This window comes from Echiichthys vipera, assembly GCF_963691815.1.
Source record: "Echiichthys vipera genome assembly, chromosome: 3".
In the NCBI taxonomy this organism is placed as follows: domain Eukaryota; kingdom Metazoa; phylum Chordata; class Actinopteri; order Perciformes; family Trachinidae; genus Echiichthys; species Echiichthys vipera.
Window position 1 is genome coordinate 25,515,240 of NC_139828.1, and position 11,427 is coordinate 25,526,666.

Here is an 11,427-nt window from a genome sequence, read left to right on the forward strand (position 1 = left end):
AATTAACATCATTCACGTGCTGCACATGAATTTTATGTCCTTTATCTGCAAAATAATTAGTAGCCGGTAATTACCCCTGCTGGAATACAGTTATGCAATAAGAATTAATGACATTTAAGGGTGATTTATTACTTTCAACGGGCAATAGATCTACTAGAGAAACACTGTGGGTTTTATTAGTTTTGAAAAGACATTTAAGTTTTTAATGTGGTAGGATTCAGAGTAGAACATTGGATGAGATAAATTAAGAATTAATACTTAGACATATATTTTTGTGGCATGTATACGCGGTTTACTTATTAATGTGGTGCTTCTGGTCTCAAAGTGAAGTGGAATTATTTGGGAATTTTTAACTGTATTTCATTTTCCATGGTCACAATGTGAAAAAAAACAAAAAATCCAGATTCAGATGTTACATTTATACATTTTTCACCGAGAAATTCTTGACATAACACAGCTGTTAATTGGCTAATCTGTTGTGAAGAATAAATCAACACTAGTTAAGAAATGTGTGCTATCTTCGTGTCAAGCTTTGATACTTTTCCTATGATTACACATTCTTGTTGTATTTAGTATGCATTTGTAGATGCATTCAGTATATTGTGGCAGCCAGCAGATTTGTATAGTGGTACGTTTCGCAGGTGCCGTTGTTTTGCTGACCACCTCACACTGCCTGAGCTGCCACTGTATTACTATCTGTGTATAAAGAGCTACCGTATAATTAAGGTTTGTTGGTTATGAGCCGTTGTTTTGAAGCTAGGAATATCACATAACTTCAGGCAAAGGGACAAGAAGTTATTTTTATTAGTAATTTGATTTAATAGAGATAACTGGTGTGATTTGTTACTGTAAGCTTGGGTCTTAAAGTGATAAAAGGGGCAGAAGAAGAGTATGACAGGCTTTTGATATGCAGCGAAGGGTCCAGAGGGATCTAAATCTAGGGAGTGTATCTCACATAAAACCAACTCTGGTGACCAAAGTAGGTTAAATGCATCATGTGGGACTCTCAAAGCTGCCTTTGGAATTCAATTGCAGAAGTAAACACCATCTCCAAAGTGTGTGAGTATGTTGCTGAAACACCCACATTTACCATCAAATCGACCTGGTCGTACACACCCAGTTCGGGCAAGTGTCCAAATCCAGTATCTATTATCAGCATCATTATCAAGAGATTTGAGATGAGTCTTTAAAGATGAACTCAGTGATCTCTTTTTTAGTGCGGCTTTTATTGAGGTTTGGGAGTAACTGTAACATGATTCAAGCTTAATCATTGACTCATATTCACACCATTTATTTTAGATGTAATATGTGATATTTTTACAGTCATATTACAGCCATATCTCTTCGCTATAAACTCAGATTAATTACCAATAAATGTGTGCACACATACAAGTGTGTGTATGCATGCACGTGTTGTAAACGTGTCAGTGGGAGAGAGAGTTTGTTTATACACTTGCATGATCAGCCCTGTGTGAAGATAGTGACTATGGATACAACTAGAGATGTGCATTATGCTAGTTGTTTGTATTACAGTTATAGTTATGAATACTAACACATCAGCTGAAATGACAAGAAAATAATATTGAAGTGCACTGTATATGGACAAGTTATTACTCCGGTGTGACACATAACCGATTAGTCAAATGTGTAGAATTCCATGTAACATTTAAAGACACTGTGCATGACAATTTGCAAACACTAACAAGAAACAATGGTTCCCATCTTAAAATAAAAAGGAAATAATGCCTATTTGTGATGTCTCAGTACAGCTTATGGTCCTTGTGTAGACATGAGCTAAGAACAGTTCAACCAAAGAGTGATTTTCCTTCTAATATTGTTTAATTGAAATGTTTAAGAGTCCTGATCATGGATGGATTTATGAACGGGCTGACTGGGCACAGGCCAAGGTCAGACCCTGTCTAACGAAATGTTGCTGAAAAAACAAAATATTATCACAAAAAGACGCTAAATGACCATAAAGAGACAGAAAAAAACCACAGAGAAACTAAAAAATAAGTAATAACTGAGTTTGTCTTGTTCCTATGTGTGTGTGTGTGTGTGGGGGGGGGGGGTGCTTACCATCCCTTGCCACTGAGTAGAAATCAGAAAAAAAATATAGCTTAGTGTTTCTTTTACAACCACCAGGGGGCAACTGCCTAGATCTCATTATACTGTAGTATTATGCACTTGTCTTCTACCTTTTCCTTTGCATATTATACCTTAGGCTTTGACCGAAGCCTGCTATCATTATGGATTATATACAGGATAGATTTGTTCCCCTTGTTTTAGCTATAACTCTAATTAAGTCAGTCATTGTAAAGAATCTGATTAAAAGAAAATAAGAAAAGACACTGTGTGTCAGAGCCCCTATCTTCTGTCCCCTATAATTAACCAAATATTTCATCGGTTGTATCCAACGCTGTGTCCAGATGCACCGTACTAACAGCCCCTTGTACTCTGCACATGTGTGCGCGACCTTCGAACTGAGAGCAGCGTGTGTGTGTGTGTGTGTGTGTGTGTGTGTGTGTGTGTGTGTGTGTGTGTGTGTGTGTGTGTGTGTGTGTGTGTGTGCTCGGTGCTGCCCTATAAAAGCAGCGCCCAGTCCGGACGAGAGCAACAGGTAACCCAGGTGAAGCCTCCCACTCACTCACCGCTCAGAGCGCTCCGCTGCAGGTGCGTATTCCGCCATCACGGCTCTGTGTAAGGGGCCACATGGTTAACACGTTTCCATGTGAAATGATTGGAATCCAGGAAACGTGTACAATTGTTTTGAGGATCCAGGGAGCGCGGGAGAATGTGTGAGAGAGATGATACTTATATAGCAGCAAATTGGGATGATTTGTATCCATGATATCTTAGAGCAGTGGAAGTAAATCCGCGTCGTGTGCGCTTTTTTTAAGGCATGTTCATTTTATTTCTATCACAGTCATTTTTGAAGATTTAGTTCCATTGCATCAACTTCAATGTGATCAAGTTGAGGCTAATGTTGGCGTTGAAATTCATTGTGTTATAATGACTATTACACAAATCTCTTGTAGAGGAAAATAATTGCATTTTATTTGGAAAAAGCTGACTTGGACAGGTCACACATGGACACAATTTCTACTTCATCAACATCAGCTTTTGGTCCACTAGGAAAACTCTAAATTATCACTTTAATTACATGTATACTACATGTGTATTACCTTTTCTTTCCCAGACAGTCATGGCTCCCAGACCACAAGTGGGGACTGATTCCTCCCCAGCTCTAGGTATGTCATTTTCTCTTGGATACTTTAAAAACCTGCTCAAACTGTGCCGTTGCCCCCTTATTCAAACATCTCTTCTGCCTGCCCATCATCAGATGACAACACTCCAACTAAAGATGTGGCCATCCTGCCGGCTTACTCCACTGTGGACTTGGTGAATGAGGCTCCAGACAATCCCTGGGATCTCCCAGAGCTCAAAGATACTGGGATCAAGTGGTCAGGTGAGGCAGCTCGCCATTCTCTGCACAGTGTGGACACCTTTACAAAGCCTGACTCTGATTCAGTACTTTGTATTTTTTTTCCTCTCAGAACTGGATACAAAAGGAAAGATTATGAGAGTGCTAACTGGTCTTGTGAAGGCCGTTTTGCTGCTCGGACTTCTCTACCTGTTTATCTGCTCACTGGATGTTCTCAGCTCTGCTTTCCAGCTAGTCGGAGGTTAATTCACAGAATAATCACCACACATCGCTGCACATATGGTTTTATTTACTTGGTAATGCCAAGGTCCAACAAATTGCTGATTATGTAACATACTGTGTTTTTAACATGAGAGTGTTTGTGTGTATTTGTGTGTGTGTACAGGCAAAGCTGCTGGTGACATCTTCCAGGACAATGTTATATTGTCCAACCCTGTGGCTGGGCTGGTGATCGGGGTGTTAGTCACAGTACTGGTGCAGAGCTCCAGCACCTCCTCCTCTATTGTGGTCAGCATGGTGTCCTCTAGTTGTACGTAGTACACACACGCACACCTGCGTTTGTCAACTTTAAAGTTATAGACACATTCAAATTTAAATGATTTTTATTAACTAATAATGTTGTTCACAAAAAAACATGTCCTCCTGGGCTGGCTGCCTGCACATACTGAGGCGGTTGCTATGGGACATAGTCTACACTAGCAGCTAGCATTCACCAAAGTCACAGATTAACACAAACAAACTGCCATAGACCTGCAACTCCCGTGTTCTGCACAATAAAATGACAAAGGACTCTGGCGGCTTTGAAGAGAACACAGATAACAGCTTTAGTCCCCTGTTAGAAAAGGCTGTCAGACAGCGAGGTAACATTTTTTTTTTCTGTTTTATAAGCATGACTGTAATGCCACTTCTATTCTTCAGTGCTGGATGTCAAGAGTGCCGTGCCAATTATTATGGGCGCCAACATTGGAACATCTGTCACGAACACTATTGTGGCTATGATGCAGGCGGGAGACCGAAATGAGTTCCGCAGGTAAATAAGAGGGTGAAATAAGACAGATATGACAATGAACGTGCAGCAGTAAAATAAAAACAGCAGAAACAGTGTTTAGTACATGTTCAAGAGCATTTTCATTCACTTCCAGAGCCTTCGCTGGCGCTACGGTCCACGACTTCTTCAACTGGCTGTCTGTGCTAGTTCTTCTGCCCCTGGAAGTTGCCACCGGCGTTCTGTACAAACTCACAGAAGTCATAATCGATTCCTTCAATATCCAGGGCGGGGAGAACGCCCCCGACCTGCTCAACGTCATCACGGACCCTCTCACCGACTCCATCATCCAGGTAGAGTCAGGGGTATTGAAATCATCAAGAAATATGGAGCGTTAACATAAAACACTTTTCTAAAAATGTGATTAAATTTGTGTTTTCTCAGCTGGACAAATCTGTCATTACGGGCATTGCCACTGGAGACCCAGCAGCCAGAAACAAGAGTCTGATCAAAATATGGTGCAAAAAAGAGACCAACACGGTAAGAAATCAACAAGAGCTGCATCATAAATTATTAGTTTGCCACACACTTAACATAACACAGTAGCAGTAAAAACATATGGTAAAGCTATGGTTACCTGTGTTTGTTCCTGTTAATGATTGATATTGTCCTTCTTGTATTGTTACCACAATGATCGTGTTCTTAGATCATGCATTGAAGGTGTTATTTTATAAAAGGCGGAATCTTAAGTATGATGATTTAAAGATTATCATGGCTGCATTGGCTTCTTAATTATTGCTGCCTTTGCATTTAAAGCTGTTTTTGCCTTCAGACTTTCTGGAATGCAACAGTAGAGATCTGCCCTGCTGGTGCTGTCTGCTGGGAGGACGGAAACCTGACCTGGACCCAGTTGAATTCGTCTTGGACCGATTACCAAGAGAAATGTAAGCGTGCCTTCATCAGTGAATACCCTCCCAAGAAAAAAACAGAACATTTACAAAGCAATTAGGACCATCTGATCCACTGAAGCTTGGAGATATATGAGACACAACCACCTCCTTCATCCAGACCCTCTTATGTCCAGACAATGACTACCTTTGAGTCTTTATGGTGACTCAGCTAATACCCTCCCTTGACCCGTATACCTGCTCAATACGTCTATTCATGCTGCCTTGTTGAAGCACCTGAGTGCCACATGAAATCCGTCCCCAATTTAAATAAATGTGTTTGTGCTTGGTTTGAGAAACAGCAAAAGTGCTCATTTTTCCCTTTGATGATGTCAGAAGCTGGTCTTTTGTCAAATTACAAGATGTTTTTTTCCATAAAAAAGGTGTTTTTATCAGCTCCATTTGGCATAGAGAGGTGTGCTCTTAAGTGAGTCATGCACATGAGGCTATTTTTAGCTGTCACATAATGCAAGCCTAGAGTGGACACTTAAATGCCAATCATCTCTTTGACTGTCCGTTGCAGGCAAACACATCTTCGTCAATGTTAATTTGCCGGATCTGGCAGTGGGCCTCATTCTCCTGGCTCTGTCTTTGCTCATCCTCTGCACCTGCCTCATCCTCATCGTCAAGCTGCTCAACTCCATGCTGAAGGGACAGGTGGCTGTGGTCATCAAAAAGATCCTCAACACAGGTAAAAAAACAAAGAAAGAAAAAAGCGACACACTCTCTTCAACCTGTTGGATAGTCAGCACATCAGCCTTCCATTGTGGTGCTTGATGAGCAACGCAGGTACAGCATCCACTGTTGCTTCTGGCTCCCCTCCAGGTACATCAATCCTGCTGTGTGACGGAGAAAGCTCAGACACAAATAGTGTTGTGATAAAACTCCTCATTTGCTGAGGAGGTAGTGTGCTCAGTCACACTGTGCCCACTTCATCAGGTTTATTGCTCACTCCCTGTGTTTCTGTTCGACTACAGACTTCCCCTTCCCCTTCGCTTGGGTTACTGGCTACATTGCAATTTTTGTGGGAGCAGGGATGACCTTCATTGTTCAGAGCAGCTCCGTGTTCACCTCAGCTATAACTCCTCTTGTTGGTAAGTCGTCATTTACATAATGATTTGGCTATATTTTTCTTTAAATGTAACTACACCATGAATAATATCTCGTCAATTTGTTTCACCAGGTATTGGTGTCATTAGCCTCGAGAGAGCTTATCCTCTGACACTGGGGTCAAATATTGGTACAACAACCACTGCTATACTTGCTGCTATGGCTAGCCCTGGAGATAGACTATCCTACTCCCTTCAGGTGAGAGACAATAGAACGTGTCCCTTGTATACCTGTTTTAGCCATGCCAGCAGCATGGGTCTATGGAGGCAATATTGTTTTTTTTGTGGTTTGTCTACCACTTTGGTAACCTGACCCCGCCAGATGGATTGATTTATATAATTTGCATTTGCTCAGTATATCCATCTGGAAACTCTCGCTTGGAGATCTTTTGGGAAGGGGCAGAAATACTGGTTGCTGATTGGATAAATCATTATGCATTATGTGACAGCTAAAAATAGCCTCATGTGCATGACTCACTTAACAGACAAGCCAAATCAACCAATCCGATCAACCAAGCGTATGACGTATTAACAGAGCGTCGAGGCAAATCTCAGAAAGTAAACAACATGTTGGTAAAGGATATTCACCGTTTGTGTAATGTAAATCTACGGTTAAAAGGTCCATATTCCAACAGAAGGATCCAAGAGAAAAACACGTTAGCAAGCAGCTTGCTTGCTCGATCTCATCCGCGGAAGTCTCCATGTTGTTTACACTAGACAGTCGCTTCTCGTTGCGTCACACTTCGATCCGACTCAAAACCAATGCTGATTGACTCGGTCGCTTTGGCAACCTTCTCCAAATTTTTTCTACAAGTTACCAGACTGATCTGCGAGTAAAATACAATGGAGGCTACCACTTTGGCCCAAACTGAACAATAATCATAATCATAACCCTGTGACTTTTAAATATATGCAAAGTGCAATGCAAAAAGTCAACTGTAAAGATACCTCAGATAATGTGTTAGCCTTGCTACAAAATTATACAATACAATGTATTGTGACCTTGCACCATCATCAAAACCAAATCACATTCCAATCAGCTTCAGCTTTGTGTTTACAGCTAATTAGTAATTTGATGTGTGCTTTTATGCATGTATTTTTTGTTAAACAAACACTTTGTTTTATGGACATGCCTCATAATATTTTTGCAACCTGAACTTAACCTGAGCGTTCATGATATCTTAATAAATTTAGGTTGATTGACATCATGTCCCTTCAGTCTTACCCCAACCAAGTACTGTAGGTCAATTTCGGTCTTTGGATATGCATTGCTGCTACACATTGTATTTCTCACAAGGGAAAACAGTTTATAATATGCAGCAGAGCCCAAAATGTCTCCAGCTGCAGTGCAGTACCGCTGCGCTCTCTATGGAACCGGCAGAAATCAAGCGTGTCTCCCCTGGGGTTCAGTCGAGCTGCCACTTACCAGCCAATCAAAATAAGAAAGAGAAAAAGGCTACACGATAGCCAATCAGAAAATAGTACTATTGTATCTGGGTAAGATTCAACACATCAACCAATAAAAAAAATATTGATCCTGGAATATTTCATGTATTCTGCTACAACCATCTTGGAGCTCCGAGAGCGGGGGGTGGAGGCGAGGCGACGACTGGAAAAGCTCATTAATTCCTGTCTCCAAAACTTGATCCCTGTCATCGGCCCAACACAGTGGCCTGGATATTTCTAATTTGGACATCTATACATATTTGAAAAAATCAACAGGTATCATTAGGCTTAGTGTTGTCAGTAAATAACCAACCTGTTAATAGCCAACTGTTTGATCAAGGCTAGGCTGAGATGTAGTCGGAGACGACAGTCTGATGCTACTTCATGACTGTACTGCACTCAAGCTAACGTTAGCTAATGTCAGAGCAGTAACTGGCACCAGCATTTACCACACTGACGGTGAATATCGACGTATCTTATGAGCCTCATACCCCAGTGTGAAGTATCTGTTAACCCACTACACAACAGCTTTTCTGCATTTTCCCATTTCTCTCCATAAGTGACATGCGTTTCTATGATGCGATGCCGGTCTGCTCTATATCTGCTAACATGCTAGCATTATAATTCCGACCATGTTATCACGCTGATGTTAGATTTTGATTCAAAGCATGATTTATATTTTTCTATGAGATCTTTCAGTGATAGCTTTGTTTGACTGTCATTTGTGGGTTTTTTTCTTCTAGATTGCACTTTGCCATTTCTTCTTCAACATCATGGGTATCTTACTGTGGTATCCGATCCCTTTCACACGGTTGCCCATCAGGCTGGCCAGAGGCCTGGGAAACCATACGGCTGAATACCGCTGGTTTGCCGCCCTCTACCTCTTCCTTTGCTTCTTAGTTTTCCCTCTGTCTGTATTCGGCCTGTCGCTGGCTGGCTGGCAAGTCCTGGTCGGAGTTGGCGTGCCCATCATTGCGTTGGTTCTCTTTGTGATCATTGTCAACGTGATGCAGTCTCGTTGCCCCCGCTTCCTGCCCAAGTTCCTCCGCAACTGGGAATTTTTGCCACGACCCCTACACTCCATGGAGCCCTGGGACACTTTGGTGACCTCTGTCCTTGGTTTCTGTGGCAAGCGCTGCTGCTGCTGCTGCAAATGCTGCAAAAACAATGACGAGGAGGAGAAGATGAGGAGAAACAGCAGAAAGAGTCTGGAGATGTACGATAATCACGCCATGTCAAGAGATGAGGACAAAACGGAGGCTGTCAGAGGAACACCTCTTTAATATTATTAAGTTAAATTTGTAACTATAGGCGATACTCAATGCAATAATGTATTTGTAACACCCCCCTCAGGTTGTGTTGATGATTCCCCTTTGTTGTATTATATATACGAAGCACTGTAGTAAACACTGTCATCACCATCATGCTTGAGACGAAGTGTTGGACATGAACTTGCTGTTTCTGGGCATGTGATGTTTATGTTTATGATGTTTTCAATTTATTTTTCAGACTCACTATCTAATATGACTTAACTATGGGTGGTTCTGAATGTTATGACTTATGTTTATATTTTTATGGTATGTGTGCGAGATCTTTGAACGTTTAAATATCAAATGTTTAACGTAGCATTGAAAAATATTTGTTATCCTTCAGTATTTAAGACTCTATAATATTTGTAAATTAAAGAAATTCCTATTTTTAAAATGCAGTGTTGTCACTTGTTTTCATCCAGTACATCGACTGATTAACGCAGGCTTGGTGTGAAGTCAAAGTTATTTATAGGTTACTGGTATGTCATTTTTTATGATCTTATTCAACCTTTCAACGCAGATATTTCTGGCTGTACATCTGTTTCACAAAAGTAATGGATCGGACAATTCGCGGAATTCCCTGTGTTAAGAGAAAATGACTTTCTGAAGAAAATAAGATTACTGCTTTCATATCTGATTTGCCTTTGAACAGTACGTTTGTGACATCAAACTGGAACAACGGGCAAAGTCTAGCTTCTGTATAATTAGAGCAATGTTATCCAGGTAGCTCTTGGTTCCATTTTGGTAAGCTTTTTTTTTTTTTAAATGTGGATAAAATGTTTGAAGACAATGTTTTCAAGTGGAAAGGAATGACTAGTCCATACATTTGAAATACTACATGCATGTGTCTCAAAAGGTATACCAGTTAACCTACATGTACTGTTGTCATCCGACCTTGTGGGTCCAATTAAAGTGTCTGCTCCTCCCACACCACCACCTACGCTGCTGTACCTGGGCACTGCCCTTCATGTATTTATGAGGTCCAAGAACATCACACGACTTTATGCTCTGATCAGCAAATTTTATTGTTTTATTTATTAGTTAATAATCCCACAGAGTCAATTGACATCTTTTATAAGGGCAGTGGACAGTTGTGTAAGTTGTGAGTTTCCACTGTAGCCCTTACTGTAGCTTTGATTGCGTGTTTCCCCATGTTCCCGTGCTATATGAGCAATTTATTAGATGATTCACAGTAAAAACACTTTTGAGAATTCAACACATTTATAATATCTGAATAGTTAGTTGTTATATTCGCCCATTTGCCAGCTTTTACAAGCAGTGTGTGTGTTTGCCACATAGCAATAAAACAGTGTGATTATTCAGTGAGCGCATTGTTAAAACAACAAAGTGCTGATGAGCAACATTTGAAGACCAACTGAAGCTGAGTGAGCTGTGAGTTATAATCCACAATAGCCCGTATGAAAAATGTTTGTCTGTTAATAAAGTGTTAGATGCTGCAGAACTGTAACCCAGTTTATTTTCAGTTCTCATGAATTTTGCTATATTTCTATCTCGAACACAAACACGTTAGATAGTTACACAACTCAAAAGTTAAAGAGGGAGAATGGTAGAATGGTAATATAAATGTTGTAGAGCAAATAATGTAATCCCTGGTTTAAGAGGTGTTTAGTTTTAGTTGTCCATTATGAATATGAAAATAAGTATGCACCCCATTTCCTCATTTATCATAATCCTTCATCCACTAAAGCTGTCAGCATTTTACAACAAATGGCTCAGGATTTTCATAAAGATATCAGGCCTAAGTTCAGCTGACTTGGCTTTGTCCTCCGCGGGCCGACCATGGAGGAAATGTTCTGGAGAAAATGTTTTCCCTGATACCCAATCTGAGCAGCCTTTTCTACACACAAGTTGGATGTGCACTGAAAACTGATACAGACCAAAGGATCTGTGTGGACAGCATAGTTTAGCTGACCTTTACATCTTATTCCAGCATTACTGAACACAATTATATGTGAAGATTATTGTACATAGCAAAGTCCATTCTTTGGCAATAACATGAATTAGATACTTGGTTATTTCCACATGCTCAACTCTTTATAAAATGTGTAAGTAAGGTTATTATTATAATAATTATTATTATTATTTAGGGCGGCAATAGCTCAGTCCACAGGGGACTCGGCTAGGAATTGTAGGGTTGCTGGTTTTGAGTCCCTGTATGAACCAA

At 40.5% G+C, this 11,427-nt stretch overlaps 1 protein-coding gene across 1 annotated transcript; it reads left to right on the plus strand.

Annotated features, from left to right (window-relative positions):
* Positions 1–3,205: 3,205 nt before the first annotated feature.
* On the plus strand, positions 3,206–9,215 carry LOC310966796 (sodium-dependent phosphate transport protein 2B-like; the record flags this gene model as incomplete). Its single annotated transcript, XM_083940714.1, has 12 exons — positions 3,206–3,251; positions 3,344–3,469; positions 3,558–3,686; positions 3,831–3,974; positions 4,364–4,475; positions 4,588–4,783; positions 4,875–4,970; positions 5,263–5,374; positions 5,901–6,068; positions 6,355–6,471; positions 6,561–6,685; positions 8,676–9,215. 12 exons carry the CDS (start codon positions 3,206–3,208, stop codon positions 9,213–9,215), a joined length of 1,911 nt encoding a protein of 636 aa, XP_083796840.1.
* Between the last annotated feature and the right edge of the window lie 2,212 nt (positions 9,216–11,427).